We start from the raw sequence: 19,121 nt of genomic DNA, 5'->3' as shown, positions 1-19,121 counted from the left end.
CTGAAATGTTCTTCGCAGTAATATCTCTGTGTTCACTGCATTGTTTCCAAGTATTTAAAACCCCCTGCAGCACTAAGTAATCCATGTGTTTTATGCCACTTCAACAGAAATGTCTAACGCAATGTTTATCTTTGCTGCTTATAGATCCCCAAATAAGACAGCTTGCTTCATTAGTGAAGCCCCTTGAAAAAATTCTCAAAGTCTCCTTGGGTCTAATGCATGGTTAGTTATTGTACATTCACTTTGTGACTTTAACAAGGAGCAACTGTAGAGGTGTCAAGCCACGAATAACAACGCTGCCTAACTTCATTAGACCATGAAAACACATGGGTTATCCTTGCAAAAAAGCATATATATATTTTAATTTATTGCAGCAGCATCTTGAATTACATCTATCGTGAGAGATATAAAATCTTTTTCATGTTTTTCACACACTGTCGTAACTTATTATTGTTTTCCATTATCTTAATATTCTGCTGTCTAAGAGATGTAGCTCCTGGGTGACCTGAAAGTCTGGTGAAGCTAGTGTGATCAGGGATATAATAAGACAGTGACCATCTAAGGACCTTGGACACAACACTAGAGAGCATGATACATGGGTTAGGCCATAATGATGTTGATATTAATATGCTGTTAATTCCTCCCCGACTCCAGTTAATCATCTCCACCTTGTCTAGGTTTTGCATTTCCAAATTCTTGCCCTTTCTCTCTTACTAATTCTCCTTAATATCCCGCATTTCTTTAGCCTGAGGTGGCAAACTTATAAGTGGGGAGGGAAATCCGAAAACTTAACTAGGTGACACAATACACTAAAGCGTTCCAGCTTGGGTCAGTAGACATGTTGACAGCTGCAGAGTCTTATGTTTTTTCTCCTTAGAACAAAGAGTTTATTTTACACTCATCATGTGCTGGTCTGTGAGTGGCCAAGACAACATTCAATGAGCAACCAGCAAACTCTCCCTTATGCTAGAATGCTTACTTATGGGGATACTAAAAACACTAGGTCTTTATAGTTCTACTCGGAAACTTCAGACGCCTTTTCTTCTAACTTTGAAATTTTAATAAGATGGAAGAAGCACTTTCTGCATAATTGTTTCTTTAAAACTAAATGCAATTCCAACCCACAGGGGGCCTCTTTTGGACAAGACTAGCCAAGTTACAGATGAAGACAACAGGGTCTTAGGGGTCAGTGAGATAGCCCTCTTTGATCTCGGGAAATTCTGAAGGAATTTCTCATTTCAAAATAAGAATAAATACTTTTTGGCAAAGGGAGGGGGAGAAAATTCTTCAGGTCACCTTCCATTTTTTTCCTTATAAACAAATTACAATCAGTTGACCTCAGCCTGGCGTTTTGATTAAAAATAACCCAAGATAGGACTGCAAGAAAACACCAAGAAGAGTGTTTTATCCTAATCTTAGAAAGGCATATTCATATGACAACCAGCATAAGAAGCAAGCAATCGGAATTACAAAAAAATAAACTTCAAACTGAAACTCCTAATATAATATATGTAGAGGAGACACAGAGCAGCAAATGCACAAATAAATGTATGTCTTTAGCCAGCATGTGAATGATACCCCAAAACGGCTGGGTTTTCATCTCAGTCATGGAATAACTACTTCACAGTGTTTAGTAATTGTTGAAATTGTCTAACATAAGAGATTATATTTTCACAAATTCATTTGACACAGACACAGCTATGAGCACATGAGCAGACAGGCCTAAGGAAAAAGGTAAAACTAATTCACCTATGTCTATATTTGTCAACTAAACAAAGCATTGATCCATTTATTGTAAAGTATAATAAAACTAATGACAATCATTGTAAAATTAAGTTGCCTCTGAAAGCCAATTATTGATCATGGAGAAAACCAAGTTCTAAAATTGTATGTATATATCATATAAAGATTTCATTTCCTAATATAGATCATTCATTATTTATTTTAAAATGTTAAGAATTTACTATGTGCTAGTGTATCATTTGAATTATCATAGTTTAAACATTTATATTAATTTAAAATAATTTAAAATTAACTCAATTTTCTGAAATTTTCTTTTTTTTTTATTATACTTTAAGTTCTAGGGTACATGTGCACAACGTGCAGGTTTGTTACATATGTATACTTGTGCCATGTTGGTGTGCTGCACCCATCAACTCGTCAGCACTCATCAACTCGTCATTTACATCAGGTATAACTCCCAATGCCATCCCTCTCCCCTGCCCCCTCCCCGTGATAGGCCCTGGTGTGTGATGTTCCACTTTCAGAGTCCAAGTGATCTCATTGTTCAGTTCCCACCCATGAGTGAGAACACGCAGGTGTTTGGTTTTCTGTTCTTGCGATAGTTTGCTGAGAATGATGGTTTCCAGCTACATGCATATCTCTACAAAGGACACAAACTCATCCTTTTTTATGGCTGCATAGTATTCCATGGTGTATATGTGCCACATTTTCTTAATCCAGTCTGTCACTGATGGACATTTGGGTTGATTCCAAGTCTTTGCTATTGTGAATAGTGCTGCAATAAACATACGTGTGCATGTGTCTTTATAGCAGCATGATTTATAATCCTTTGGGTATATCTCCAGTAATGGGATGGCTGGGTCATATGGTATTTCTAGTTCTAGATCCTTGAGGAATCGCCATACTGTTTTCCACAATGGTTGAACCAGTTTACAATCCCACCAAAAGTGTAAAAGTGTTCCTATTTCTCCACATCCTCTCCAGCACCTGTTGTTTCCTGACGTTTTAATGATTGCCATTCTAACTGGTGTGAGATGGTATCTCATTGTGGTTTTGATTTGCATTTCTCTGATGGCCAGTGATGATGAGCATTTTTTCATGTGTCTGTTGGCTGTATGAATGTCTTCTTTTGAGAAACGTCTGTTCATATCCTTTGCCCACTTTTTGATGGGGTTGTTTTTTTCTTGTAAATTTGTTTGAGTTCTTTGTAGGTTCTGGATATTAGCCCTCTGTCAGATGAGTAGATTGCAAAAATTTTCTCCCATTCTGTAGGTTGCCTGTTCACTCCGATGGCAGTTTCTTTTGCTGTGCAGAAGCTCTTAGTTAATTAGATCCCACTTATCAATTGTGGCTTTTGTTGCTGTTGCTTTTGGTGTTTTAGACATGAAGTCCTTGCCCATGCCTATGTCCTGTATGGTATTACCTAGGTTTTCTTCCAGGGTTTTTATGGTTTTAGGTCTAATATTTAAGTCTCTAATCCATCTTTAATTAATTTTTGTATAAGGAGTAAGGAAAGGATCCAGTTTCAGCTTTCTACTTATGGCTAACCAATTTTCCCAGCACCATTTATTAAATAGGGAATCCTTTCCCCATTTCTTGTTTTTCTCAGGTTTGTTAAAGATCAGATGGCTGTAGATGTGTGGTATTATTTCTGAGGACTCCGTTCTGTTCCATTGGTGTATATCTCTGTTTTGGTACCAGTATCATGCTCCTTTGGTTACTGTAGCCTTGTAGTTTAGTTTGAAGTCAGGTAGCGTGATGCGTCCAGCTTTGTTCTTTTGGCTTAGGATTGTCTTGGCAATGCAGGATCTTTTTTGGTTCCATATGAACTTTAAAGCAGTTTTTTCCAATTCTGTGAAGAAACTCATTGGTAGCTTGATGCAAATGGCATTGAATCTATAAATTACCTTGGGCAGTATGGCCATTTTCACGACATTGATTCTTCCTATCCATGAGCATGGTATGTTCTTCCATTTGTTTGTGTCCTCTTTGATTTCACTGAGCAGTGGTTTGTAGTTCTCCTTGAAGAGGTCCTTTACATCCCTTGTAAGTTAGATTCACAGGTATTTTATTCTCTTTGAAGCAATTGTGAATGGAAGTTCATTCATGATTTGGCTCCCTGTTTGTCTATTACTAGTGTATAAGAATGCTTGTGATTTTTGCATATTAATTTTGTATCCTGAGACTTTGCTGAAGTTGCTTATCAGCTTAAGGAGACTTTGGGCTGAGATGATGGGGTTTCCTAAATATACAATCATGTCATCTGCAAACAGGGACAATTTGACTTCTTTTCCTAACTGAATACTCTTTATTTCTTTCTCTTGCCAGATTGCCCTAGCCAGAACTTCCAACACTATGTTGAATAGGAGTGGTGAGAGAGGGCATCCCTGTCTTGTGCCAGTTTTCAAAGGGAATTTTTCCACTTTTTGCCCATTCAGTATGATATTGGCTGTGGGTGTGTCATAAATAGCTCTTATTATATTGAGAAATGTTCCATAAATACCAAATTTATTGAGCGTTTTTAGCATGAAGGGCTGTTGAATTTTGTCAAAGTACCTTTATGTATCTATTGAGATCATCATGTGGTTTTTGTCTTTGGTTCTGTTTATATGCTGGATTACGTTTATTGATTTGCGGATGCTGAACCAGCCTTGCATCCCAGGGATGAAGCCCACTTGATCATGGTGGATAAGCTTTTTGATGTGCTGCTGGATCCGGTTTGCCAGTATTTTACTGAGGATTTTTGCATCGATGTTCATCAGGGATATTGGTCTACAATTCTCTTTTTTGGTTGTGTCTCTGTCAGGCTTTGGTATCAGGATGATGCTGGCCTCATAAAATGAGTTAGGGAGGATTCCCTCTTTCTCCATTGATTGGAATAGTTTCAGAAGGAATGGTACCAGCTCCTCCTTGTACCTCTGGTAGAATTCAGCTGTGAATCCATCTGGTCCTGGACTTGTTTTGGTTGGTAGGCTATTAATTATTGCCTCAATTTCAGAGCCTGCTATTGGTCTATTCAGGGATTCAACTTCTTCCTGGTTTAGTCTTGGGAGAGTGTAAGTGTCCAGGAAATTATCCATTTCTTCTAGGTTTTCTAGTTTATTTGCATAGAGGTGTTTATAGTATTCTCTGATGGTAGTTTGTATTTCTGTGGGGTCAATGGTGATATCCCGATTATCCGATTATCATTTTGTATTGCGTCCATTTGATTCTTCTCTCTTTTCTTCTTTATTAGTCTTGCTAGCGGTCTATCAATTTTGTTGATCTTTTGGAGGGTTTTTCGTGTCTCTATCTCCTTCAGTTCTGCTCTGATCTTAAGTTATTTCTTGCCTTCTGCTAGCTTTTGAATGTGTTTGCTCTTGTTTCTCTAGTACTTTTAGTTGTGATGTTAGGGTGTCAATTTTAGATCTTTCCAGTTTTCTCTTATGAGCATTTAGTGCTATAAATTTCCCTCTACACACTGCTTTAAATGTGTCCCAGAGATTCTGGTATGTTGTATCTTTGTTCTCATTGGTTTCAAATAACATCTTTATTTCTGCTTTCATTTCTTTATGTACCCAGTAGTCATTCAGGAGCAGGTTGTTCAGGTTCCATGTAGTTGAGTGGTTTTGATTTATTTTCTTAGTCCTGAGTTCTAGTTTGATTGCACTGTGGTCTGAGAGACAGTTTGTTATAATTTCTGTTCTTTGACGTTTGCTGAGGAGTGATTTACTTCCAACTATGTGGTCAATTTTGGAATAAGTGTGATGTGGTGCTGAGAAGAATGTATATTCTGTTGATTTGGGGTGGACAGTTCTGTAGATGTCTATTAGGTCTGCTTGGTGCAGGGTTGAGTTCAATTCCTGGATATCCTTGTTAACTTTCTATCTCGTTGATCTGTCTAATATTGACAGTGGGGTGTTGAAGCCTCCCATTGTTATTGTATGGGAGTCTAAGTCTCTTTGTAAGTCTCTAAGGACTTGCTTTATGAATCTGGGTTCTCCTGTATTGGGTGCATATATATTTAGGATAGTCAGCTCTTCCTGTTGAATTGATCCCTTTACCATTATGTAATGGCCTTCTTTGTCTCTTTTGATCTTTGATGGTTTAAAGTCTGTTTTATCAGAGACTAGGATTGCAACCCCTGCTTTTTTTTGTTCTCCATTCGCTTGGTAGATCTTCCTCCATCCCTTTATTTTGAGCCTATGTATGTCTCTGCAGGTGAGATGGGTCTCCTGAATACAGCAAACTGATGGGTCTTGACTCTTTATCCAATTTGCCAGTCTATGTCTTTTAATTGGACCATTTAGTCCATTTACATTTAAGGTTAATGTTGTTATGTGTGAACTTGATCCTGTCATTATGATGTTAGCTGGTTATTTTGCTCGTTAGTTGATGCAGTTTCTTCCTAGCATCAATGGTCTTTAAATTTTGGCATGTTTTTGCAATGGCTGGTACCGGTTTTTCCTTTCCATGTTTAGTGCTTCCTTCAGGGTCTCTTGTAGGGCAGGCCTGGTGGTGACAAAATCTCTAAGCATTTGCTTATCTGTAAAGGATTTTATTTCTCCTTCACTGATGAAACTTAGTTTGGCTGGATATGAAATTCTGGGTTGAAAATTCTTTTCTTCAAGAATGTTGAATATTGGCCCCCACTCTCTTCTGGCTTATAGAGTTTCTGCTGAGAGATCTGCTGTTAGTCTGATGGGCTTCCCTTTGTGGGTAAGCCGACCTTTCTCTCTGGCTGCCCTTAACATTTTTTCCCTCATTCCAACTTTGGTGAATCTGACAATTATGTGTCTTGGAGTTGCTCTTCTTGAGGAGTATCTTTGTGGCATTCTTTGTATTTCCTGAATTTGAATGTTGGCCTGCCTTACTAGGTTGGGCAAGTTCTCCTGGATAATATCCTGTAGAGTGTTTTCCAACTTGGTTCCATCTTCCCCCTCACTTTCAGGCACACCAGTCAGATGTAGATTTGGTCTTTTCACATAATCCCATATTTCTTGGAGGCTTTGTCCATTTCTTTTTCCTTTTTTTTCTCTAGACATCTCACTTCATTTCATTCATTTGATCTTCAATCATTGATACTCTTTCTTCCAGTTGATTGAGTCGGTTACTGAAGCTTGTGCATTTGTCATGTATTTCTTGTGTCATGGTTTTTATCTCTGTCAGTTCGTTTATGGCCTTCTCTGCATTGATTATTCTAGTTATCCATTCTTCCTTCTTTTTTCAATATTTTTAGTTTCTTTGCGCTGGGTACGTAGTTCCTCCTTTAGCTCTGAGAAGTTTGATTGACTGAAGCCTTCTCCTCTCAACTCATCATAGTCATTCTCCATCCAGCTTTGTTCCATTGCTGGTGATGAGCTGCATTCCTTTGTAGGGGGAGATGAGCTCTGATTTTTTGAATTTCCAGCTTTTCTGTCCTGCTGTTTCCCCATCTTTGTGGTTTTATCTGCCTTTTGTCTTTGATGCTGGTGACGTACAGATGGGGTTTTGGTGTGGGTGTCCTTTCTGCTTGTTAGTTTTCCTTCTAACAGTCAGGACCATCAGCTGTAGGTCTGTTGGAGTTTGCCTGAGGTCCACTCCAGGCCCTGTTTGCCTGGGTATCAGCAGCAGAGGCTGCAGAAGATAGAATATTGTTCAACAGTGAGTGCTGCTGTCTGATTCTTGCTCTGGAAGCTTCGTCTCAGGGGTGTACCCCGCCATGTGAAGTGTCGGTCTGCACCTAGTGGGGGATGTCTCCCAGTTAGGCTACTCAGGGGTCAGGGACCCACTTGAGCAGGCAGTCTGTCCATTCTCAGATCTCAACCTCCGTGCTGGGAGATCCACTGCTCTCTTCAAAGCTTTCAGACAGCTGTCAGACTCCACTCAGAGGTGGAGTCTACAGAGACAGGCAGGCGAAATTTTCAATTAGTGTCAGAAGAAGTTACAGAAAAAGGAATAACAAACATATGTTAAAATAATTAAATGGTTTCAATGGCACATCTTATTTTTACATGTAACATACCACAGAGTTCTTCTTAGCTTCAAGTGATGCAATGTGAAAGGTATAGAAATGCACACTGACCCTTAGTCTCTTAAATTGACAACAGGTTGGCCAGGCGTGGTGGTTCACGCCTATAATCCCAGCACTTTGGGAGGCCAAGACGGGTGAGTCACAAGGTCAGGAGATTGAGACCATCCTGGCCAGCATGGTGAAACCCCGTCTCTACTAAAAATACAAAAATTAGCTGGGCGTGGTGGCGGGTACCTGTAGTCCCAGCTACTTGGGAGGCTGAGGCAGGAGAATCACTTGAGCCCGGGAGGCAGAGGTTGCAGTGAGCCAAGATTACGCCACTGCACTCCAGCCTGGCAACAGGGTAAGACTCCACCTCAAAAAAAAAAAAAAAAAAAAAAAAAAAAAAGAATTACAACAGGTCACTTTACCCTCAAATGAGCCAATACCATGTTAGAGGCTGTACTGAAATTCTAACTATGAAGATGTGGAAAGCAAAAACATATTTACTTAGTTACAATCCCATGTGTGCAATATTCATGACAGTGCATTTTTGCAAGTTGAAAGTAATTCTGGATTATGCTTCATAACTTATGAAACCTTTGGTGGAAAAATTGAGTCTTCCCCATTAAAGGGAACTAAATAGTTCCTTATAAAAGTGCATTAACTTGTTTGGCCTATGGGTTCATCATTTAGTGGCACGGAAGAATCAGTTTATGTGTGGTATCCAAGAGGCGTGAAGAAAGACACCTCCAAAAAGTCCACTTGGATCCCTTACACTGGGCCAGACGGGATGCATAGCTACCTTCTTCCCCTCTCACCCCTCAGGCTAAGGTTTGAGCTGTTTCCATGGCATCTTCCCATCACATTGGTACAAGGCACTGGGCTGCACAACTGGGAAACTACTTGTTTTCTGCCTGCTAATTTTCAGCTCTGAGATCTTGACACTCCACTGGAGAAAGGCTTTAATGTCTGAGACGGGGGTCATTATTTGTTAGTTTAATTATTTATGATCAGAACATTTGTTCAGTCACTCTTCCATAGACCATTCTGAAACTAATAAAGGATATTAAAACACTAGAGATAATCTATAGCCTTCAATAAATCACTCCCAATTTGGAACTCCATGGATGAATACTGCAGGCTACCATGAGGGAGAAGAAAAAAGTCAAGACCAATTAAAAAAAGCAACAACAATGAATTTGTAATAAACTCAGTTGGTAGCTAGCTAAAGTAATAAAATAGACCTGTTTTTCTAACTTCATTAACATGAAAATAAATTTTATTAAGATTGGTATCATGTTTTTTTGCATGATGAGTTACAGGAACATGAACTAAGAATAAAAATGATCCCTATGATAAAGAATGCCAGAGTCACGTACTTTAGGACAAAACATGATTTGACATCAAGAAGCGTTATGGCTGAGACTGCCCTTGTTTTCCTTTATCCCCCGTGCCCAGGCTTAGTCACTGTTCCAATGATAAAGACCATCCACTGAGGCTCTGCAGGAATAAAATCTAAAGTCACAAAACAGAGCCCAAATCTCTGCACCAAATGAAATCACAGACTTAAGAAAAATCAAAAGAAAAATGAAAATTTATGTTGCTCATGTTTCATAACCACACTGCCTGTAACAATTGCCAGAACATATTTATTTGGTTCAATGTACAATGCATGAAATGTGCTTAAATACAGAAAACACCAAGAAACGCAACAGGGAGTTAAAAAAAAAAAAAACAAAAAAACAGAGGCTGGGCGTGGTGGCTCACGCCTGTAATCCCAGCACTTTGGGAGGCCGAAGGGGGTGGATCATGGGGTCAGGAGACGGAGACCATCTTGGCTAACATGGTGAAATCCCATCTCTACTAAAAAAAAAAAAAAAAAAAAAAAAAAAAAAAAACGAAAAATTAGCCAGGCGTGGTGGTGGGCGCCTGCAGTCCCAGCTACTTGGGAGGCTGAGGCAGGAGAATGGCGTGAACCCAGGAGGCGGAGCTTGCAGTGAGCTGAGATCATGCCACTGCACTCCAGCCTGGGTGACAGAGCGAGACTCCGTCTCCAAAAAAAAAAAAAAAAAAAAGAACAAGGTCAATAAGAAAAAACGAAAGCATAATTACATAAAATACAGTGTACACTTTTGAATCTTTTTAATATACGCCTACAAATGCATTTTATTAATAGTGTAAATATAATTTCCTCTGAGAATTTATTCAAAGGAGTTCCACCTGAGTTTGTGCTCAGAAATGCCAGGATGATTCCTCATCACGATATATTTGGTGTTTAAAGTTCCCTCTAATTTACACAGCAAGACCACATTCAATTTTCTGCACTTCTGCTAAAGCATATGTAAAAGAAACACAGTCCTCATGAGATATGTTTACAACTATGAATGGAATCACCACAGTGGAGCATGAATAAACCATCACATGCTTACTTCTCTACAGTAGATGCTAAAGAGAGAATCAAGTCCACCATAATAAGAAATAAACTAAGAGTTGTAGTTAAAACATGAAAATCTTTTTAAACACTTCTTTACTTTGCCAATTTTCTCATCCAAATAGGAATAATTAAATAATCTGGGACAACAAAATGTATACTGTGGCAGAAAAAAAGAATCCAAGGTAAAAAAAAAAAAAAAGACATGGCAGAATCTAAGGCCTTTCACAAATAATACTCAGATATTGCAAGGGATATACAAAGAGTTCAAACACTGACAAAGACAGGTGTGACTTACCCAAGGCACACAAAGATTGTACCAAGGGAGACCTGGCAGGACCAGGAAGCCTAAGTGATCAATTTATTCCCGTCAAATACATTATTGGAGTTTCAAATGTGAACAAATATGCTTATTCGGAATTTTACTTCCTTCTGCAAAGTATTAATCAATTATGCTTATTTTGTTAAATGAAAATCCAATGAGAGTCACCAAGGAGCAATACAAGGAAAAAGGCAGACTCACCATCTCTTCGATTGAGCCTCGAAAACCCAGGGCCGTGGCTGCTGGACAGCTCTGAGGAGCTGCTGAAGGATGGCCTAGGCAAGGCAGAGGCCAGTGGGGCATCACAGTCAGCTGCCGGGAGAAATACCGTGATATGGTTAACATGCAGATTGCAGCCTGGGAGAAATAATAGTCCAAAAATATATAGGAATATATTCTAGGACGTATGGCAATCATCACTCCATTTTTAATTCTTTTAAATTTGTAAAATTTACATTGCACTATAATTTACACAGAGTAGAATTCCAGAGAATGTATTTAATTTTTTAAAAGCGTACAGCTCTGTTTGTTTTGACAAATGCATTCAGCCATGTAACCTCCACCATAATGAAGGCACAAAACAGGTCCATTAGCCCTCAAAGTTCCCTAATGTCCCACATTTTCTCCATTCTGCAGGATGTCTGGGTGCACCACCCATCCAACACGACTTTAAACTCAATTTGATGCTTAGATTCTTTAGGTACACACACACAGAAGTACTGTGAATTCTGTGCCCAAACCTCAAGAGCGGCTAGAAATTCTCACAGTGCCCCTGCACAGAACCTGTGGGGGACAAGACAGGTGAGGTGCACCAGCCATTCAGGTCAGAGTTACCTGCGTGAAGCCAGGACCCAGGAAAGGCAACACCCGCAGTGATGAACTGAATAAAGCTCACTCTGCAGACCTCTTCACAGGGAATCACTGGGGGACATTTGCCTACAGGAGACGGAGGCTCCTCCTTTCTGCCTGATAACTTGAGCACTGCAGGAACTTGCCCTGCCCTTTCCAACCCAAGGACCCCTGCATGTCACCCTCACCTCAGGGTGACTATTGCTTCAGCTCTGTTCTAAAAGAATTGCTGGGGGTTAAGGAGTGTTTGACCCGTATCACCCTATTTGTCATAAGACCATAAGGACCCTCAGAGCTCTCCTGCTCCTGGTGTTCCCCACCGTCAAACTTGAGGACCCCCTGGGACCATTCCCACCTTGGGTAGCTCTGTTCCCATGTGTAACCATGGGTAACAGAAGCACCCCAAAGGTTACCTCTGAGTCCCGCAGTCCAATCCTGTAATCATTGTACTTTCAGGCATGTCATATATTTTCTCATAAAAAAGGTACCTCTTCTAGCATGGTTATTGATCTAATAATGTTAGACATAAGTTTTCTGTCACACATTAGGATATTTCTGTGAAAGAGGAATGTTACACCTTGAATATATCATTAGATGATTCTGAACTGCATATTTTGTATACACTTTTTTTCTTTGTGAGCAACTTGTTAAGTCACAGAAAGAAAGCAACCAGAATTAACTAGATTCCTACGACTCAACAAAATGTCAACTATGTTCAGTGAGATAGATAAGAGGTAATTCAGGGTCTCTCCTGATTTGTTTGGTTGAGTACATGATACTGCAACAACAGAAAATTAAGTGCACATAATTTGCCTAGTGAATATCATTTCATAAAGAAACACTGGAATTATAACTGCTTTTCTAAAAGCATGCATTGCCATTAAGACAGTGACATGTCTTTAAGACATGACAAAAGAAAAACTCAATAACTCATTGTGAAGCGCCTATTCTACAATAGGGAGAACAGTATTTCATTGCTTGGTAAAACATTCAGAGTATCTGATATAGAAACATCTTTCTATATATTCCCTATAAGTGACAACGTTCCATTTATATAGGTGAGTCAGACACTGGGATTTTTTCCACATAAAGAGCAGCATAATCTAGATAAGAAATTGCATTTAACATCATTAGCATGAGGAGCACCCCATATTTTCACACAGCAAGAAGCCAGTGAAATGTGCAGAGCTGTTAAGAAAGGTTTGCTTTCTCTACGGTTTCCTTAAAGTGTCCCCCTCAATATTTATGCCACAAGAGAGGCCTTTTTGATTTCCCCAGCACACACGCTCTCTGGATATCACTGTGTAGTCAGGATTCTCAGATGTCAGCAAATATGCTACATAGTAGACTAAGAAAAATAGATAAACACGAATCCAACTGGCTAAGAACTTCACTTACATTTTCTAGAAAGGCATTTTAAAACTGCGAAGAAGCTAAACTACAAGAAGGCAGCTAAGGCTCTACTCCATCCAGACAAGTCCCACACGGCCCCGAGTAGGCACAGCAGGATCCAAGAAGGAAGGACATCATTCAGGGAAGAGTGGCTCCTAAGCCTGTCTGCCTGATGTTTTTTTCTCTTGGTTTTTCTGGGAAAGAATAAAACAAATCCAAGGACATCTAAAACAATATTGACATTTTTTGGATAAAATCTATTCTTACATTAGAAAAGCAAGATAGCTGTTCTCATGATGCCTCTGTCCTGCAGTATCATGCAATGCATAAAACAGCACTGAGCGTTCCACCTGTCCCTGGGATTCCTGGCTGACATGTCTAACTGTCTCTGTGGAATCATGAGCTCTTGAAGGCACAATAAAGTCTTTCCCAACTTTGTGCATGCTATACCTAGCGCAGAATCTGAAAGATAGCACATGCTCAATAAACTTCAACTGAATATTTACTAAATATGTAAAAGAGAATTATTAACCAATAAATTTAATTAAACTTAATCTTCCTAAGTTAGCAGAGTACAATTTATTAAAGTCCAAACACAAGAGGTCTAGAGGTGTTATCACAGATTCACATCTCTAATAAAAATAATAACCAGATCTCAAGAGAATGTTCTAAATAGGTGTAATAGATAATATTGCTATTCTTTCCCTTGGTTTCTCCCTAATTAATTTTCCAATTGTGTGTTTCACGAGTTTCAGATGAGTTCCAATAGGATTAAGGTCCAAATATAAATCTGTAAAGACAGCTGGAAACAAAATTACTGAAATTTTCCATTTCGCCTTTGGAAAATTCAAGAGTCAATAGTATATGTTTGCCAATGAGTCACCTTGTAATGAAGAAAATTTCTGGCACAGACTTGAATAAATCTTGCCCTTTAGAAAGGCAATAAATTCGGACACGGTGGCTCACACCTGTAATCTCAGTACTTTGGGAGGCTGAGGCAGGTGGATCACAAGGTCAGGAGATTGAGACCATCCTGGCTAATACGGTAAAACCCTGTCTCTACTAAAAATACAAAAAATTAGCTGGGTGTGGTGGCATGCGCCTGTAGTCACAGCTACCCAGGAGGCTGAAGCAGGAGAATCGCTTGAACCCGGAAGGCAGAGGTTGCAGTGAGCTGAGATGGTGCCACTACACTCCAGCCTGGGCAACAGAACGAGACTCCATCTTAAAAGGAAAAAAAAAAAAGGGCAATAAATTTTATAAAATAAAAGAACATATCCAGTACCTAAGTTTATTGTTTTTTCCCTATCATTTTGAATTCTGTGAATACTTTCTTCCTAGAAAGAATTCTACACTACTGAGATGCAGAGGGGAAAATACGGTGGGCACCCCACAAGTGTTACAGGGGCTAGATCTCCCTCTTCCTTAGCTTATTTGGAAATCGGTTAAGATTCACTATATTTCCATGTGCTTGGCTCAATATAGATGGTTCCAGCATCTTAATGTGCTGTTACAAGTATTGATTATTTCGTATTTATTCTTACCATCTAAAGGCAGAGATTCATTGCTACATAGGTGAATTTTACATTATTGTTCTCCCAGAAGATCATGGTTGAAATGATATAAAATGTTTTATTCAGGGTTATTTTATATCTGTTCAAAAAATGGTGGACTTCCTTAAAAATCACATGTGCTGAACTGGGTAGCAGCTGGATTCATACTAAAACTTGCAGGTTTGAAGAAGAAAAGTATTTGGAAAATGCAGAGAATAAACACAGTATGGGGTGGTGACTCAGGTGAAGGCTCAACAATGGTTGAGAGAGAGGTAGAGATAAACCCATAGGGGAACCCACCTGCCACCTTCCATGCAGCCACCTCAAGTAACAACCTTGAAGATGCATGGTAGACCAGAGAGTTTTAGGCTCATTGCACTTCCCTAGGCTTATTGATTTAGTCTCGGTGATTAGCTCTGCCTAAGTTCCTCCCTTCCCACTCTACGGTCTTGATTTGTCCCCTGACCCCTGCCTGGCATCACTCTTAGCTTCCCACCTCTCCTTGACAAGTATTCCCAGCATGCTTTGTGATTCCGAGCATGCTACCTATGAAGGGTTTGGGACAGAAACCATTTCTTAGTATTATGTTCATGAAAGACAGCAGAAGATTAAAATTAGCCTATGGGCTTCCTGTATATAAATCAACATTGCATTCACAGATCTGCTCGTTTAAGACAATTTTTACCACATGAATATGAAATGATTAAAAAATAAATTTGAGGACTTGCCCTGACCTAAGACAGAGATGATACACTTTTCAAACCAGCATTTCATTTGAGTATATTAATTCTTGCACTTATTTAATAAAAGTGTATGGAGCACCTACCATGTGGAAAGCATTATGGGGCATAAAGAGAGACATGGTTCTAGGTTCAAGAAGCCCAGAATCTAACATGGAAGGGAGATGTGCAAATATCTGTTACAGGAAATAAACAGAAGAGCGAAACGCTTAGATACTACCATTTCTTCACTTAGATACTACCATTTCTTCACTTAGATACTACCATTTCTTCACTTACATACTACCATTTCTTCACTTAGATACTACCATTTCTTCACTTAGATACTACCATTTCTTCACTTAGATACTACCATTTCTTCACTTAGATACTACCATTTCTTCACTTAGACACTACCATTTCTTCACTTAGATACTACCATTTCTTCACTTAGATACTACTATTTATTCACTTAGATACTACCATTTCTTCCAAAGCATAGGGAAGCATCTTAATTGCTTAGGAACAAAACCAGCCTCTGAAAGAGCAAACACTACTAGGGTGGAGATGTGTATAAAAGTGCTTCTGGAAAAGATAAACATAAACCATGCATTTTCAAACAGCAATTCATTGCTTTGGGATCTGATAAGAATGAAAAAAAAAAAAAAAAAGAATGCATGGATGATACATGTACAGGTTTTGTCCGTATCTGCAGAGGAAATAGGAAAAGCTGAAAGACGGGGAGACAACTGACCCCATGGGGAGGAGCTTTACATTCAAATAAGGACACCTTCTGGCATCTCTAGATGGAGCTCTGAATTCATTATAGTATTACTTAAAGGATTTTATTAAAAGACCAAACCACACTGCACTTGTGGTTGAATGCCTTTAACAGAGATGAATCTTACCGTGCGTTACGACAGGCTGACAGTGGCTCCCAAAGATATGTCTATGCCCCAATCCCGGGACCCTGTGAAGGTTACTTTAGAAGGTAAGGTTCTCCAGATGTGATCAAAGACCCTAAGTTGAGGAAATTATCTTGAATTATCTGGCTGGGTCTTAAATACCATCCAAACTGTCCTTGTAAGAGAGATAAAGGTGAGGATGAACAGAGCTCCACACAAAAGAGAAGAGGGTGTGGAGATGGAGGCAGAGGCCAGAGTGAGGCACCCACAAGGCGAGGCATGCGGGCAACCACAGGAAGCTGGAAGAAACAAAGAATGGAACTCCCCCTAGAGCCTCCAGAGGGAGTGTGGCCCATCTTGATTTTGGACTACGGATACTGATGCGGAACTTCTGGTCTCCAGACTATGACAGAATAAATTATGTTGTTTTAATCTGCCAGTTAGTGGTCATTTTTCACAAGGGCCACAAGAAACGAACACACTGTTTATATGGAATTGCATATTTGATATTTTAGGGGAAATGCAGGAGAGTTCCACTGAAAATAGGATTAACATCCACTTTGAACCGCACAGACACACAATTCGTTCTGAGAAGGGTTTCATGACACTAAACCACTCTGCCAGGCCGTGGCTCTGCCCATGCTCAGTGGCTGCACTTGCTCCTCACTGTGAAAAAGCTAATCACTGTGTCGGTGGAACCTAAGGATGGAAGGAGAGGGGAAGGGGCCTCTGAACTGCTAATATGAGAGGACAGCACCTTAACCAGCTTCAAATTATCAGAAAAACACAAAGCCTACTATTAAAGAGTTCAACAGTTGGTTACTGTGTTATCACAGAGATACAGAAAACTTATACATTGTAAAAAAAAAAAAAAAAAAAAAAAAGATTCCTGTCCTTCCTCAGACTGTCTCGATTAGGTCAAATTCACTAACTCCACAGCAGGCTTCTCTCTGGTTCCACACATTGAGTCAGTAGGGAGGACAGCCTTGGGAATTGAATCACAAACTGGGAAGGCAGTGCCCATACCTTCTGCAGGCCCCGTCTGGATGTTCATCTGGATACAGCACTATTCCATTCTTCCCATTTTACCACCTGTTGTTTCAGTTCTTAATGTACCTTAACATTGTCTTAATGAGGTTCCATAAAGCCTTTATTTAGCAGGTACTGAAAGTCCATCTTGTTATGGATCTGAACTGATCCATGCATTGCTATCTAAAGGGAATGCTTCAGAAAAGCACACTTTACTCACAGTGAACATGAGCAGGGATGGTCAGTGTAAAAACCTACTTTTTCCACATAAAAACTTCTGTTTTACATGGTCTTAATCTCCATTCGATTATCTTCAGTCACTGCCTTCCCTACACCTCACTCCATGGGGTATGAAGGGGGCTCACTCTACCACCTGGGGCCAGCACGGGGACATGACTCAGGCCTGGCAACTGAACGCCATGCCTGTCCTACCGGAAACGACTGGTTCTGGGATGGTCAGGAAGCCCATGCTGAATGAATGAGAGCAGAACCTGGGACTTCCGGCTTGAACTCTTGGGAGAAATACCCATTCATTCATTCAACAAATAGTTGTTGAAAATCTGTACTGTGCCAGGTGTTCCCCTATGTTCTGGGGATATAACCACAAACAACAGAAAAAGTCTCTGCTCCTGTGAAGCTTATCCTACTGAGTAGAATAAACAAATAAAGGTATAATATCTGTAGAACTGAACATTGCTCTGAACAGAAATAAAGGAAAACAGTCATGCTTCTAAGATGCTAAACGGTACGCCTGAAGGTACGGCATAGACAGAGCTGCCCATGTGCAAGAAGGAAAGAGGCAGAGGCTGATGAAAGAATCTGATAACCTAAATTCAGCCTGGCTTGAATCAAGACACTCTGATTCCCCTGATTGTTCAGGCCTATTTGGTTTGAGATTTTGGTCACCTGCAACCGAAAAATGCTCAATAAGCACACTGTCCTGAGCCCCCACCCTTATCTTCCCTCTACAGCCAACACATCACCAAGGATTATGTGCTTTTTGTGTGTATATGGCAGCTTTTCCATTATCATTATCATCATCTCACTGTAGGTCCTCATGTTAACAACCTAACCAAACCTTATAGCCAGTGTTTACTTATTGACTTTCCCCAGTCACACACACACACCTTACATATCACCACAGCAGAAACGGTTTTAAACTATTGCTGAGTGCAAGTCACACAAACAGCCATATCAACCAGCTCCAATGGATCCCCACTGCACCTGTCCTGAAATTCAAATTTCAGGTCCTGGCGTTCAATTCCCTCCACCATCTGTTTCCTGTCCTCTCCGCACTACAGCCAAATCCACTACACATTTCTCAGATGCGCTTCCTCCTTTAATCAGAGTGTTCTTCTCACTGTTTCCTGAATGTAGGATGCAGGCACCAATGCTCCTTGACCGCTCACCCGATGACACTACAGCCCCTCCTGTCTGCGAGTTCTCATCATTTATTATCTTCGGGGCTCCACTCACATTTTGTCTCTGCTCTGAAGTCTTCTCACATGTGTGAAGGCCACAGTAAGGTTTTCTCTTCTGAAATACTGAGGTCTGTCTCATGGAAAATGAATTACACCTCTGGAGAAGGAGCAGCACTTCACTCACGGGGAGCCACACAGCAGCCACGTGCAGCGGCAGATGGGGATGAGAGGGTACAGGAGAACCTCACTCCTGAGCGAGGAGCCTTGCTTGCTGACTGATGATTCTGGGGTGAGGAAGAGACACTGGCATGACCAGCTGATGAGTGTCTGGTTCCTGGGACATGACAGACAATTCCTATAGTCTACCTGTGGGAACAGATGAGGCTTGGACGAAGACACATAGGAACAAGTTTAAATTCTATAAATTACTGGGTAGGAACAGAAGAGGGTAGGAGATAGGGGTTACATTTTGTCTCTCCTTCCAGATGTCATTTTGACTTGTTAAAGAAAACCTAGTATAGGAACACTGAATACCTCCTGACGCTGGTGTTTTCAAACGACTTATGACACTACAAATATAAAGTTATAACAACAGCACACCAATTTTAACATACCGGGACCAAGGACTTTATGAGTACTACAAAACACACAACACAAATGAAGAGCAAGAGGAAACTTTACTTTTTTTTTTTTTTTTTGGACGGAGTCTTGCTCTGTCACCCAGGCTGGAGTGCAGTGGCGCGATCTCCGCTCACTGCAACCTCTACCTTCTGGGTTCACACC

The 19,121-nt window shown here is 40.1% G+C and overlaps 1 protein-coding gene across 2 annotated transcripts in view; it reads right to left on the bottom strand.

The window, feature by feature from the left end:
- Positions 1-19,121, bottom strand: part of LOC104659883 (contactin-associated protein-like 3) — a 243,106-nt gene that overhangs the window by 204,803 nt on the left and 19,182 nt on the right. For both annotated transcript variants that reach the window (XM_010360050.2, XM_010360049.2), the window contains exon 2: positions 10,672-10,782. In XM_010360050.2, coding sequence (XP_010358352.2) covers positions 10,672-10,782 — 111 coding nt within the window. The remainder of the gene's footprint in view (positions 1-10,671; positions 10,783-19,121) is intronic.

This window comes from Rhinopithecus roxellana, chromosome 16 (genome assembly GCF_007565055.1).
Source record: "Rhinopithecus roxellana isolate Shanxi Qingling chromosome 16, ASM756505v1, whole genome shotgun sequence".
Lineage (NCBI taxonomy): Eukaryota > Metazoa > Chordata > Mammalia > Primates > Cercopithecidae > Rhinopithecus > Rhinopithecus roxellana.
The sequence above is the reverse complement of the archived record's forward strand: the minus strand, read 5'-3'. Positions and strand labels throughout refer to the sequence as shown.